The sequence below is a fragment of the Ylistrum balloti genome, unplaced genomic scaffold (genome assembly GCF_031769215.1).
Source record: "Ylistrum balloti isolate Yb309-2 unplaced genomic scaffold, AGI_CSIRO_Ybal_v1 Utg369678, whole genome shotgun sequence".
Lineage (NCBI taxonomy): Eukaryota > Metazoa > Mollusca > Bivalvia > Pectinida > Pectinidae > Ylistrum > Ylistrum balloti.
The window spans coordinates 489,833-504,718 of NW_026781920.1; the positions used below are offsets into that span (position 1 = coordinate 489,833).

Below are 14,886 nucleotides of genomic sequence, written 5' to 3' on the forward strand. Positions count from 1 at the left end.
TAAAAAATGCCAAGTCACAAATGAATAGAAATGGTTAATAAAGATATATGCCATTGAGCTAATGAAAAATTTACAAAACAAACTTTTTCTCAGAAAGTTTATTTTTGTACCAGTTAGTTGATACAATGTATATCATTTTGGAGGGCTCAAAGTCAAATATTAGAATAAACAAAAACAAGAAACAGGGTTTTCAATAAAATGGAGACATAATTATATTACCTTGATCTCTGCCTGAAAAATATTGCTGAGTTTCTGCACTCCTCTGACTGATTGACAGGTTCCACTGTAACAGGGCTCTATGCTGCATCGATATTTGTAGATCTGTAACATTAGTCCAGGTATGTAACATTTGTTTTTTTATCAGTATCTACCAAACATTAAGAGTAATAGGTTGTGTCCTAGAAACAAACCAAAGTTTATAAAATATGACACTTGCTGTTCTTTGCTTGATGTTTAGATTTCAATAAGCAGTTGTTTATTGCCACTGGAGTCACTTTGAGATGGAACCACTAAGCACATCTGGTAGTTGCTTCACTGAACATTATACAGGAGGCTCATTGCATATTATCCACAGCAGTAAGTGTAAAATGTCTTGCACAAGCACATAACCACAGCAACAAAAGGACAATCTGTGATCTCATCTTGTCGACCGTGATGTTAATAGTTGACATTTTGTTTTGACATCTAATCCCAAACTTTTTTATTGCACAAAACTGACTTGTTTCTTATAGAACTTGTTTGAAGACAAAAATTGGTTCTTATAGAACTTATTTGAAGACAAAAATTTATAATTTGTTTTGCTTTCCCAAAAGCAAAGTGATTTTTCTTAACTTTTGTTTGTTTATTCTTCTGCCGTCATAAATTATGAAGAATGGTCATGTAATATTTACAGTTTATAAATGGTCAATTTCGTACATGATACTATGGTGTATAATGTGATTAGATAGGGTATTGTTCAGCTTGTCATTTCAGTGGTATGGCACTATAAAAACACCTTCTAGTGGCCTAATCATCCAAGTATACACCATCCGAAAGTCGTAGGCTCAAGTCTGTGAAAATGTCTGATAAACTCACCCTGAAGTCATTAATAAGGTCACTGGCTTTGATAGGAAGGATGTTATTAGACTGACCAGTGGTCAGAAGCTCTTCCTCTAATTCTTCTACCTCCCTCCACCATGTCAACCAGTATTGTATCCCTCTGGTAGCCACATCCTTTAGTGAACAGGTCAGACTAAGGTCATCCATAGACACATAGTTGAAGGTCAACTCGGGGTCAGATATTCCAACAGGCACTAAATTCTCTACAAAAGTAAGAGCAATTAAATTTATTAGAGTAAAAGCTTGTACTAGCTGGTTCTGATGTTTGTCTAGCAAAATGTGGGGCCAAAAAATATGTTTTTCCTCTAATATGTCAGAAACTTTCTTTAAAGCTTTTTAATATGGATAAATATAGAGGATTCTTGACTATAAAATATCCTTTCATGAAAATTGTCCAAAGTAAGGCTAAATTCATGATGCAATACATATTGCTGTACAATGCTAAGGATTCAATATGCATCATGATACATGTTTCCTCAGAAGATCAACTTCATAATGATTGAATACATAATGTTCTTAAGTGAAGCCTTACATTTCAATAGTTAAAATTATCAAAATTATTTTTTTACATAATATCCTGTACTTTCTAGGTATGATTGCACAGTTGACTATGTATTTGCTATACAGTAATTTCAGTAGGATTTTCAAGAGGAGCCCAGAACTCAAATTCCAAAATTTGGCCGAGTCCCAATACTAAGAGATAAAGTGGGTTCCCTAAATTTAAGCGAGTTCAACAGATAAAGTCCGAGTCCCAAAAACCATTGATATATTAGCCCTTTCTTGGAGTTTGATAAAAATTTATTGATTATTAAAGTACTTTTAACATATCAGGTTACTGGTAAACAAAAACAACTGCGATAAACTAGAAGATGATACGATATGCAAAACAATATGTCATCACAGCCCTACTCAAAGGAATATACACAATGTAGGCTAAGAATTACAGGATTAGCCAGGGTAAGTGGAAAAAAGTTTTCTTTATTTTCTTTGGCCTAAACATTATGAGAATGAGAGGCAAGAAATCATTTAAGGAATTGCTTAGGAAGAGGAAACAATAAAAACAACATTTCTTTGTAACACAAGGGTATCTAATACCACACAGAAAATCCTTTGATTGTGAAGTTGCAATGGTCTTCTGTTAAACTTGTAGTTAAATGACAAATTATATTAAACGTAAAGCTTAATGTAGCAACAATAATATGTAATGCAATGAGGTTTGTAAAAATGTTGTACTTTTAATTAATTCCTAAATCTGTGAGGTATGGATATACTATCACTATACCTTTGGCACTTTAATCTTAACAGACGATCATCAAAAAATGTTTTAAGTCAAATGTCAAAACTGATATTATCAGACTAAAGTGTATATATCTCAGCTTGGTTTGATGGAGAATTCACAAGATATTTGTAAGTTACTTCACATGAATGCACAAAGCAATTATTAATATATGCCACACTTAAACTTCAGAAGTAACTTTAAAACTTTGTTTGGTCTAAAGCTATTTAGAATATTCAGGAAACTGTGACTGGAATATACAACCAAAAAAATAAATTCTTGAAAAAAAAAAGCTTTTCAGGTTTATCACTTCATCAACAATCAGCATCATTTAAGGCGTGGTCTCCTTGTATTATCTGGTGGCTGCCTTTCTAAACAGAATGATTTTTATGTAAAGTGTCTTGTTTGTGAGTACAACCATGTCAGCACAGACCGGTCCATTTCTTAGCTTCCTGTGAAACACAAGTCTCCACAGGTAGAGAGAGTCTAACCATGCATCTCGTATCTTCACCTGAGGGTTATAGGCCAACACTCTTAACAAATGAGCTATCATAACCCTTAAACAAGATGGATATGTTGATCCTTAAAGATAGCTTATCTATAGCGACCAGTCTCTGTTCTGTATTATTTACTTAAAAGTTAACCATACTTCAATTTAACATAAATTGACACAACAAATTTGCCAGTTTAGTCTAGTTTTACAAAATTATCGAAAAAACATCAAATCTCTTGATAAAGGCACAAATTGTCATCTTCATTTTGTCAAATATATTGTCACAACACACCTTTATCAATGAAGAAAGCGTATTCCCATTAATTTTTGCCCTGATAGACATTTTGTACATTAACTGATGAAAGAGATTTCTAGCTTGAAAAGGAAAGTGAAATTTATTTACATCTGTGAATATTTTCATTACAGTAAATGGTTGTACTTGTGACGTAGGCCAGACAAAAATATCATGTTTCCTGTAACATGTTGGCAAAATTTATAGAAGTTAAGTAGACAAACACTCTCATTTAAACAAATAAATTTTTGTGCTTTTTAAAGGAAATCTTGACTTTGATTGTACTTCTTTGAAAATTGCAAGGCCGTTATATCTAAACCCAAAAAGAATCAAATCATAGACATCATTATCAACACAGATCGCATGGAATTTTATGTGACTTCCTAAGATTGTAATATTGCTGCTGCATACATGTGGTCATAAAATTCAGGGGCACTCTTACACAAGGTTAGGTCTTGCTATACATATATGTTATCTAGACTTGCTGTGCTTATAAACCAATTTTCCCGGAAAGAACAAAATTAATTTTTTCATACACAAACAATGAAAGAAAGCCTGACAATTTTCAAATTGATTGTGCGAACTTTTGTGACAAATAATTTCTATCAAATTTTGTTATTATTAAAACAAATGCCTGTTTAACCTTACTGAAATACCACCATGTACACTAAACACCTTTTCAGACCACAATATAATCAGAGACGTATACATCACATGTGTTATATATGTCTCTGATATAATGATCTTATAGAAAACATAAACAAGCGGAGTATTTTCCGATTGACTTCTACCAGTTTGATGGACTCCTATCAGTTTTGTAACAAGTCACTTTATATATTGGAATTATTTTTGTTACGAAAAGGAAATTCACTTTTCAGTAGCTAAAAATGGTTCTGGTCAGTTTAGTTCTAAGTGAATGGGACACATGTCTCTTAGACAAGTTAGATACCAACATGGCGTGCACAAACACAAAAAGTCTCTACTGGGCCTAGTTTCTCATCCCTTAATATCATACGCCCCTGCTTTGGTTAACTTTCGCCATCGCCTCGGTAATGAATGCTATCTCGACAAGTTATGTTCAAATCTACGAGACCTAAGATAAGTTAAAGACGAAAAATTGACAAAGTACTTGACTAGCCTAATACCGATAAATCTGCCGCCATTTTTGTTTGGGTTTTGTGTCTGCCTGTGGGGAAAACATAACTAGACGTGACCGTGTCGACTGCTTGTATGTCATCTCATGGCATGCATCAAAATTGTTTTTGCCCGTGTAAAGAACCGACATTATTGCTATTCGTGGGATAAGTTTGCCGTTTGTTTCGCCTTCCAGCTGCTGAATCTGATGCCGGACATCGTCATATTTTCCCAGCAGGCATCAGCTAGGCGTGATTGGGTTGTCGCACTTTCGAAGTTGGCGGAGGGACCAGTACCGTAATGATGAGAAATCGTAGAATACCGTCACTCGGATTCACAGATAAATGTGACAAATATTCATCACTCCCATAGCATAAAAACATTGCCCGTCACAGGAAAATATGAATTCTATGTTCCATTACGATAAATTAAAAACCCGATCTCTACGATTTAAAATGAATCCCGAACTAATCTGCAGAAAATATGATAAAAATTCATTAACTGACATCTTAAAAAGGGAAAGAAAATGAATACCGTGTTACATTACGGGAAAACCTTGTGCTCGGAGTTAAGGAAGTGAAAATACCCAGCAGAAATATTTTTATTTTGCAGGCTATCTCAAGGTCGCTTAACTGCTGTATATGGTATGAATTTCATATGATACCTATTGAAACAGTCTATCGGCCCTACTGTGAGGGAGTTCGTGCGTGTTTCCAATACCGATAGTTCATCTTTAAATTTTCTTTGCTACCCCAGTATAATCAACAGATTATCTGCATACCCATGCATCTCTGTATGGGTGTTATCGAATATAAAACATGATATTTGATAACAAGTATTGGTAAAAGTTTAAAAAGGAAAATGGTTTAGCTTCAGAATTCATCATGATTGACAAAGCATACAAGATATATATTACCATCAGTTATATTGCACCCAAAAAGTTCGAGTCTAAAGCACGGCTCCCCAGTGTAGTTGAGGACAACAATTCTGACCCGTCTGACAGCAACTTCTTCCAACAGTGGAAACGATTTCACGTCCGCATCAGGGAAATTTGTTAAAAACGTCTCCTGTTTGAAACACATTAGAGTAACAGTTTTACATACAAAATATAGTGAAATGCATAAAAAAACAAATATCATTTGCTATATGTATGCCTCTCATAACTTGGGCTGGTCAATTATGTGTATTGAATAGGTAATTTCTTTCACTTTGATTTGCAAAGTGCTAGATAACACACCAAAATGTATTACTCCAAAATGCATTAGTGCGTTCGTCTCTTATTGTGCTGTTCAACAAGCTTTCACAGTTACGTATGTGTGACCAATTATGTATATATACGTGTACACACGATGCATTGCACAAAGTTCTTCAGATTTTTAACAAAATTAATGTTTAAGATTACCTAAACCGATTGCAAGATTGATTTTTTTTATATTCATGTGTAACCAAAGTTTTCAGGTGACTTGACATAGGGCAACATAACAGCACGCCATTTATGTCATTCGTATAGCATTGTCAACAGAAGGATTCGTTTCATTTTCAGCTTTCACGCTCTCATGCCATACAGTTATGCTTCATCATCCCTGTTCCTAATCTTACCAGCGATTATTTTGTTTTCGTACTTAAATTACCAAGACAGGACGTAGACAATGATAAATGGATTGTCGACTTTACCGGGAACAAGATACATATGTACTTACTGGAGCGTCACCGGTTACATTGTAGTCGGTGAGGCTCCCGGGGGGAGATGATGCCAACTCCAGCTGTAGGGAAAATATCGATAAAAACGATTCCTGTGACGTGAAGTTTGTAAATGGGGTCTGGATGGTAAAGCCGGACAGGTTATACGGCCGATCAAAGGTCACCTCGAACCACTCTCCATCCTGGGCCGTAGCCGGGCACCACGCGCCAAATGCTGCATCTGCAATCAACATAGAAGAGGTCGGAAGTTGCATATTGTCTACTAGTTGAATGCACCAAACGAGCAAAAAAAAATTTTGTGGGTAATGTAAACAACACAAGGGAACAGCTGATTTTTTAATGCTTAAGGATGATGTCTTATCACCTATGATACACAATCCTCCTACCCCTCTCCTTCACCAGATGAACAAATGAATGGAGAAATCATTGTTTGTTCATCGTAATTGCTAATTCAGACACACGGATTTTTTCTTCCATGTAAGTTTATACGCTGCATCTGTATTCATATGACTGAAAAGAATTCAAAACTTCCACAGTGGTTTGGAATTAGCGAAATGTTTTAATTAAAACACTTTTTATTGACATATAATTATGAACCGACTTGACGTTAACAACTACTCTTCTTTATTTACATCCGGTTCACAGGGACTTACCTTGACAACAATCAAATCTGGCGTTTTCAATGTCAAGGTCATTTCTAACTGATGATGCAGATAGTTGATCACGAAGAATGGCGCCATTCCCGAGGCCTGCTGCAGAGTTACAGTTCAGGTCTGGAAAATGAAAGTTTTTTTCATATAAAATTCTCAAATTTTTTATCGTTTTATCAAAAGTCTGTTTTTTCGTCCATTTTTAATCGACACAGAACGTGTTGATGTCGCCATTACGTCCCTTTCCCCTTCATAAAAAACAAATGCTTAGTTGTTTCAATTTATCTGACCTTGTTTCAAGGCCGCCCGCAATCAACATTTATATGTTTGTTAGAAATCAACAGAATACTCGGAGTTTTTCAAACATTTGACCTTAGGTGCCAATTTTAACTGCAAAACGAAGGAATACCGGTTGCATTTGTTGCAACTGGCCCCTTTTTGTTCTGATTACAATCCAGAGTTATCGCTCCTTGCAGTCAAATGACAATCACAATGTCTTCCAGTAATCGCTGATTGTCTTTGGAAATCAGCGAGTGTAAAGAACAACAACGAGAATGACATTGTCTATATATACCGTATATAGAGATATTTTTGCGCTTTGCAATTTTGCCGTGAAGATCATCACGTGTCGCCCTTTTCAGAAATTTTAAATGCTCTTTTGCAGAATTTGAATAATTCAGAATGGACATAGAATGAATACATGTATAGCTAACACACACACATACACACCCTCACACACACACACCCTCACACACACACACACACACACACACACACACACACACACACACACACACACACACACACACACACACACACACACACACACACACACACACAAACACACACACACACACACACACACACACAAATAAATATCTAACTGACCAGTTAATCTAGATAAGAGATTTACATACCGGCTAGTATTTGTTTATTATAGAAGTATTCATGACAAGGAAGTGTTCAGGTGTAGGGAGATATGTTAACTCTATAGATGTTATTACTCGTGTGTTTACCATAAAGAGAAGAATTTTGCAATTTTGAAATGGCCGTTAAATTCGCGAAACGTAGATACGCACAAAAAATAAATAATAATGATAAGATGATAAATGATATGTATGGACCGTGGGTTGGGGATACGTGCCAAGTCCCTGAGTGACTGATGACGAGGCGATATATCATGAAGAACTATTCAATATTTTTCATACCTTTGTACTTGATCGTTAATTTACCTCTATCCGTTTCTATATCTGTTAGCATTGCTTTGATGTGTAACATATCAATTGCCATCGTTTTCAAAGCATACATTTTCAGGGTGACATTCGAGCTCTCCCCTGATCAATGTTTAGTTCTCAAATTATATACCGAGGCAATGACGTCATCTACTGTTAATGGTTTAGTGTATGTATTTCTTTATACCGGAAATATATTTAAAGGTTTTTTTTACCTAGGGTAATGCCTCTTTTGTGTCATTATCTCTGTTATTTACCTGTCTACATGTCAGTATGGACAATGGTCAGCTCCGTTTTATTTATACGTTTTGGCGACCTTTCTGGCAGTTGGATTTACAACCAGCAAAGGGACAACACTACAGATTACCGAGTGTGATTAGAACTCTGCCATTTCACTGGACTTATGTATTATACAAAGTTTGACTTCAATCTATGTATTTCATACATATTTTAAAATACCGATATATACGGACTTAAAGCCCCAATATACGTAACATTTACCAAAAATTCAGTGTAGAATCACACACAATTATTGAGATATTCTCTAAGATGTAGTTAAAATTAAGTTATTCAAACAATAGTTACCATGATTTTGTGCATAAGGTATTGACATATGAGCAGTTGAAACTCGCTATTTGTAAACACACCTCCATTTTAAACACGCCGCCATCGAAATTACGATTGTTGCCGAACCACGTCGGAAAGTTCATGACCTGATCTCGCGAGAGTTGAGGTTTCTACTTATAGAGGAAGCACATGCAGATATGTCTACGGTAAGTTTTTGTTTACAAACATTGTTTGCGAAGTATTGTCGAAGACTTGAGGTATTCCTGTGATAAACATTTAGTTTTTGGGAAATTATTAGAAGGAATAATTAGGTTAGAAACGATACGACGCACAATTATAACGTAAGAATTCAAAATTGGCCTGATGTATGATTGGAAAAAAAGGAAGCGACTGGTGAACGTCTGTACTGTGTCTGCCATGTTTACACACACGGAATATGCGCATGCGCAATGTCATCGCTACGAGCGGTAATGTATGAATTATTGTGGGTCCCACATTGTTTATTTTCCGATTTTTTCAATTTTTATTTAAATTGAAAACAGTCAGTTTTATTTTCTTTAATTAAAGGAAAGTATGTTTTGTTACATATATTACGTGGAAAATAAGATAAAGTTTGTTTTCTTATAGTGATTTTTACGTATATTGGAGCTTTAATTGTCATCACTCTCCAAACTCATATTGTAAGTTACAAATTTAAAACAAACGCCTTGAAGAATAATAACCATCATCACAAACGAATTTAGAATTTCTTGTTTTGTGTCTCATCACACAACATACCAGACAAAACCTAACAAACGGAACGCACAAAAATGATCAAGTTCTTGAAACCAGCCATACAAAAAGGAAATTAACATGTGCAGCGAGGTGTGGCCTCTGTATTCAAGACGACACGACTTCATGATAAATACATTCCGTGTATTGACGTAGTGATATTAACATATAAATACAAGGCATACAGAAACACCAGTATAATTGAACGAGGAATGTAGGTGGGCTAAATTGACCCAATATTTCTCTCGACACGAACTCAGACTTTATTCAGTTCTTAAAATGACTTTCACGCTAACCACTGATTATTGATGATGACTCTTCAGACGTAAATGTATTTCTGATATTCAAGAGACATTTAAGAAAATACAATCACCGCCGAACGTCATATTTTTTCAAGCCCACGCCCTCATTGCATGCTTTGACACCTCATGCATAGGCAGATCGGTGGGGGTGGGGGCACTTTAAATCACATACAAACTGATGACGTTTCTATTAGTATTCATTAAAAAATAATCTTAAGTTGAAAAGTGAATTTCTTTAAATCAACATTACCATTGACTGATTTTATTGAGAGAATCATAACTTATCGTGATGAACCATTATTGTTCCTTAGTTTTCATTTTATTGCTGACTTTACTATTACACCTTTTATTAGGAGGAATGACCCACCGTTCTACCTGTTTAACTTGAAGCTAAAATGATTATCAGATGTATGAAGATGATCACATAAAAAGTTATAAAAAAACCAAAAAAAATGTTGGAAATCTGTACGGGTCTGACACAATACAAACGGGGTTATTTTAACAAGTTTAAAAATCTGCCCCTCCCTCCTCTAACATTAAATGCTGTATGTATCCGCGCCTGACATGTCTTTGGTTATATGTCCTTTTGTGTGCCTCACTGAATGATATACGAGAGGCTCGTCGCAAGTCATCAAAGCAATTTTGGTAAAGTGTCTTGCGCGAGGATTCCAGCACTTCTGCATAAACTGTTCCTTTTCTGAGCTTCCTGGCTTGGATATTCACCGACTGTTATTTTAATCTACATAAGGTATCCTCCACCCTAGATATCAAGTGCATAATATCATAATAGCGGGTTCTTCAGAATGTCTTATCTTATTTTTGAAATTCGGAATGGCAAATACTGTCAAATGAAAGGAAAGATGATAAATTTCTAAAATAAAATAAATCTGCATCAACAAAAATATAGTTGACGACAGTCAGTATCTCGGCAAATTCCGTCATGACTCGGAAGTCGGAGGTCAAGCGGTACGTTACATAGATATAAAAGTGATCATGTAAAGAAATTATGAAGCGAATATTTACAAGTACACTAATATTTCTAAAAAAAACAACAACAAAAAAACAAAAACAAAATAAAAAACAACAAATACAGCGAAACAAAACAAAAACGAATAATAAATAAAACTTACATATCTTAAAAAAATATACAAATAATTGTTTTGGTGTAACTGTACTCTGAAATACAACCCAAAGTTCGCTCTGGATATTACCTGTCCACTTGACAGAGGTGAGAAATGATCGGATTTTCCGACAAGGATGGGTGTGATACTTTAATTTACAAAATTCATGGTGGCTGATTTCGGCCATTTCGCCGATGCGACATTGCGACACATGTACCTTATCTATGCGACGATGCGACTAAAGACCCCGTTGGAACGAAATGTCCAAAATCAACTACCATAAAAATACCAGGACAATGTCACTTTAACTGGTAACTATTGAGAGGCTATAAAAGGCTGTAGGGCGCTCACAATCTGGAATCAGAATACAAAATAATTGTGTGAATGCGCTACCGATTGACGCATGCTGTTCAAGCCATGGTCTACTTCATTTAAATGATCAGATCACTGCACGAGATGAGATATATACGAATCTTTATCATATTTAAGCAAACACCAATGATGATAATGGGAATGTCCTTTTTTTTTACTGTATTACGTATATTTTCCTTTGATATTTAGGAAACTGTACAAAAGAAACACAAGTGCATAACACATTTTAATTTAAACATAGAATTATATATAGTAAAGTCTAATAACAAATACAGACAGTTGTCTCGTACCTCAAGGACTTGTAAGAGATGTTAATGGCCTAAATTAGGACTCGTCAGTGATGCTTAGGGCCTAAATTAGGACTCGTCAGTGATGCTAATGGCCTAAATTAGGACTCGTCAGTGATGTTAAGGGCCTAAATTAGGACTCGCCATTGATGCTAAGGGCCTAAATTAGGACTCGTCAGTGATGTTAAGGGCCTAAATTAGGACTCGCCATTGATGCTAAGGGCCTAAATTAGGGATCGTCAGTGATGTTAAGGGCCTAAATTAGGACTCGCCATTGATGCTTAGGGCCTAAATTAGGACTCATCATTGATGCTAAGGGCCTGAATTAGGACTCGTCAGCGATGTTAAGGGCCTAAATTAGGACTCGCCATTGATGCTAAGGGCCTAAATTAGGACTCATCATTGATGCTAAGGGCCTAAATTAGGACACGCCATTTATGCTAAAGGCCTAAATTAGGACTCGTCAGTGATGTTAAAGGCCTAAATTAGGACTCGCCATTGATGCTAAGGGCCTAAACTAGGGCTTGTCAGTGATGTTAAGGGCCTAAATTAGGACTCGTCAGTGATGCTAAGGGCTTAAATTAGGACTCGTCAGTGATGTTAAGGGCCTAAATTAGGACTCGTCAGTGATGTTAAGGGCCTAAATTAGGACTCGCCATTGATGCTAAGGGCCTAAATTAGGACTCATCATTGATGCTAAGGGCCTAAATTAGGACTCGCCTTTGATGCTTAGGGCCTAAATAAGGACTCGTCAGTGATGCTAAGGGCCTAAATTAGGACTCGCCATGATGCTAACGGCCTAAATTAGGACTCGTTTGTGATGCTTAGGGCCTAAATTAGAACTCGCCACTAATGCTAAGGGCCTAAATTAGGACTCGTCAGTGATGCTAAGGGCCTAAATTAGGACTCGTAAGTGATGTTAAGGTCTTTTGAAGTATAGAAATCGGCTGAGGAAAATCCAAAGTGATCGAAAGACAAAATAAGAACTGTATGTGAAAACTGACTTTTTCCCGTTACACATATTCTGACGCCTGTATCGGTAAAAGAGTAGTACAGCAACACATTGATATTTGAAATTTTAATCTACTTTCTTAGATCAGACAAAACATCATCACCCGGAAATAGTTTGATACCATTTATTTTTTATTTCTCATGGGAGTACATCCTTATGTCTTACTTCCCTTTTAGAAGTTAGATTTCATCGTTCCCGTATGATATCGAAGTCACGTCAGATTAAAACCGAGAAATGGCTCTCTCTTGAACATAACCACACAAGGCCATTCGCACGGTAAGACAGGTTATGAATGACGACCAACTGCATAACGATTCTTTTCAATAATTCATTCATCATTTGGCGCGACATTCTGAAGTACCTTAAGAACGCCATCTTTTGTGTGAGATGTCAAAGCCTTTTTAATGATTTTGCATGACTGATACAATAAATTTTATGTAAGAACTCCACCTATTTCTGTAACAGGCGTTACCTGATATCGCGGGGTATTTTCATCATTTGTATAGCACAGATAATTATGACAGCTTAAGTTGTTTATCATGTCTAAAACAAATCAACATTTCTGTTGTCGTTGTCTAGTCGTTATTATTGATTTTATGGATGATAGGGTTGACATGGAGATTGATGTTTTGATAAGTCTTATGTTCGAGTCCCCCTACCCTACCCCTTAGCCTCCACCACACCCCCACCCTCCTCCTCTTGGGGGTGCTCACATGGAAACGAACTTAAGACTTTGTTCAAGACATTGATTGATTTTTCAGGCACATATGTTAGAAAACTGAACTGTTTTGACGTCAGAATTGATGTAATGTCTACCCTATATCTACCTTTTCCAGTTTGAACGAGAAGAAGAAGCCTTGACGCAAATATGCTGCTACATACACGTTATTACAAAAAAGAAGCAGATCATTTGCCATATTATTCTAATTCCTTTCCAGGTTTTGGTTGGCTTCGATCTCAAATCCCCTGTCGGGCCTTCGCCACTGAAGTAAGTAGGGGGGAGGATGGGGAGGGTATAAACATACAGTTTGTCAAGATAACGATTCGAGTTTGTGTCATCCAGTGTATAGATACAATCTTTTTCAAGATGACCAGAATAAAGAATTCTTCCAGACTGTGAATTTGTAAGTATGCACTACCCTGCGTATAAATGCTTCTCAGTCACCGTGTGGCTCAAATTTCACGGAGAGAAAACAAATATTATACACGTATTGTTTTTTATCGTATGTAGATTCCGTTGATTGGGGCGCCGCTTGGTGACAAGGCCATTTTTTGTTTTGTTGCTTACGTAATAAACAAAAACGATAGACCTTGACGGCTCCAATATACCAGTACGATAATTCACTCCCTTTTAAATTTTGTAGTTGACGCTGGTAACCTTTTTACAAAAGATGGCGTTCCATGACAGATTTAATCTTAAGAGTACAAAATTAACAGTCTACGATCTTGTTTTTTTAAACCACAAACTTACAATATCAGCGAATGGTAGTAAATTGTTACCAATGTATCTTTAACTAAGTTTGTTTATTTATTTATGTATTTATCTATTTATTTGTATCATTTTTCCGCTATTCAGATCTTGCTGTTAATACTCATTAGATCTTCAATTCCCTGAATAATGATAAGTAATACATGTGATATCTTCCGAACAAGCTTGCAAATTCTTTAATGCATGTAAGACATAAACAGTCATATATTGCACGTTTGTTTTAAGTCAGAATATCATTGTGGTAACGAATGGCTACCTCACCGAACATCATGCTGGAGACCTGTCGCATGCCACCCAAAGCAGTAAGGGTAAAGTATGTTGCCTTAGACAATGTGTTATCAGCGTCCATAGAGACATTGGATATAAAACTTACTCATTCATCGAAATGTCAAGAGACGTCTTACAAATGTACAAATATCTTCATGAGATGTTACATCATATCTACAAAAACAAGCCTACACATTAGTCGCCTCATGGATCACCAATAGATGAACGTCATAATAACCTTCGTTATAAATTCCATTTACGATACATGCACATTTATCATAGACACGAGCTAGTTATCTAATCTAATAGCATATGGCCATTTTAGCGAATTGGGTGTGTTATAATACATTTCCCTACTGATTTATATCAAATGAAATTAACGATTTATACATAAATATGTATCTTTACTTACAGCACTGTTACATAATGAACAATGCATACCTTGTCTTATTTCTATCTGTAGTTAATCAAATATGCCATCCGTTTTGAAAATTTACGACAGTGCGCGTGATTCAGCCCTTCCTAGTCAGACATTTATACCAAACAACTGCAGTTTTTTGTTTTTAGAAACTATATCAAGTTCCCCACTTATCCCTGTAATTGCTGGAGTTACAATGTACTTACGCTCCATGAGCGCGTGTCTTCGTTTGAGTTAAGGATGTATGTTAGCTTACACCGGTGTTGTTGATTGAGTTAAGGGTGTTTGCTAGATTACGTTGGCTTTGTTATTTAAGTTAAGGTGTATGCTAGATTAAAGGGGCGTTGTTGATTAAGTTAAGGATGTATGCTAGCTTACAGTGGCATTGCTGATTATGTTAAGGA

At 36.0% G+C, this 14,886-nt stretch overlaps 1 protein-coding gene across 1 annotated transcript in view; it reads right to left on the reverse strand.

Annotated features, from left to right (window-relative positions):
* The window catches only part of LOC132563990 (uncharacterized), a 162,087-nt gene that overhangs the window by 138,794 nt on the left and 8,407 nt on the right, over positions 1-14,886 (reverse strand). The window contains exons 2-6 of the mRNA XM_060228745.1: positions 6,648-6,767; positions 5,994-6,214; positions 5,210-5,360; positions 1,075-1,301; positions 220-321 (exon numbers count right to left, since the gene is read on the reverse strand). Coding sequence (XP_060084728.1) covers positions 220-321; positions 1,075-1,301; positions 5,210-5,360; positions 5,994-6,214; positions 6,648-6,767 — 821 coding nt within the window. The remainder of the gene's footprint in view (positions 1-219; positions 322-1,074; positions 1,302-5,209; positions 5,361-5,993; positions 6,215-6,647; positions 6,768-14,886) is intronic.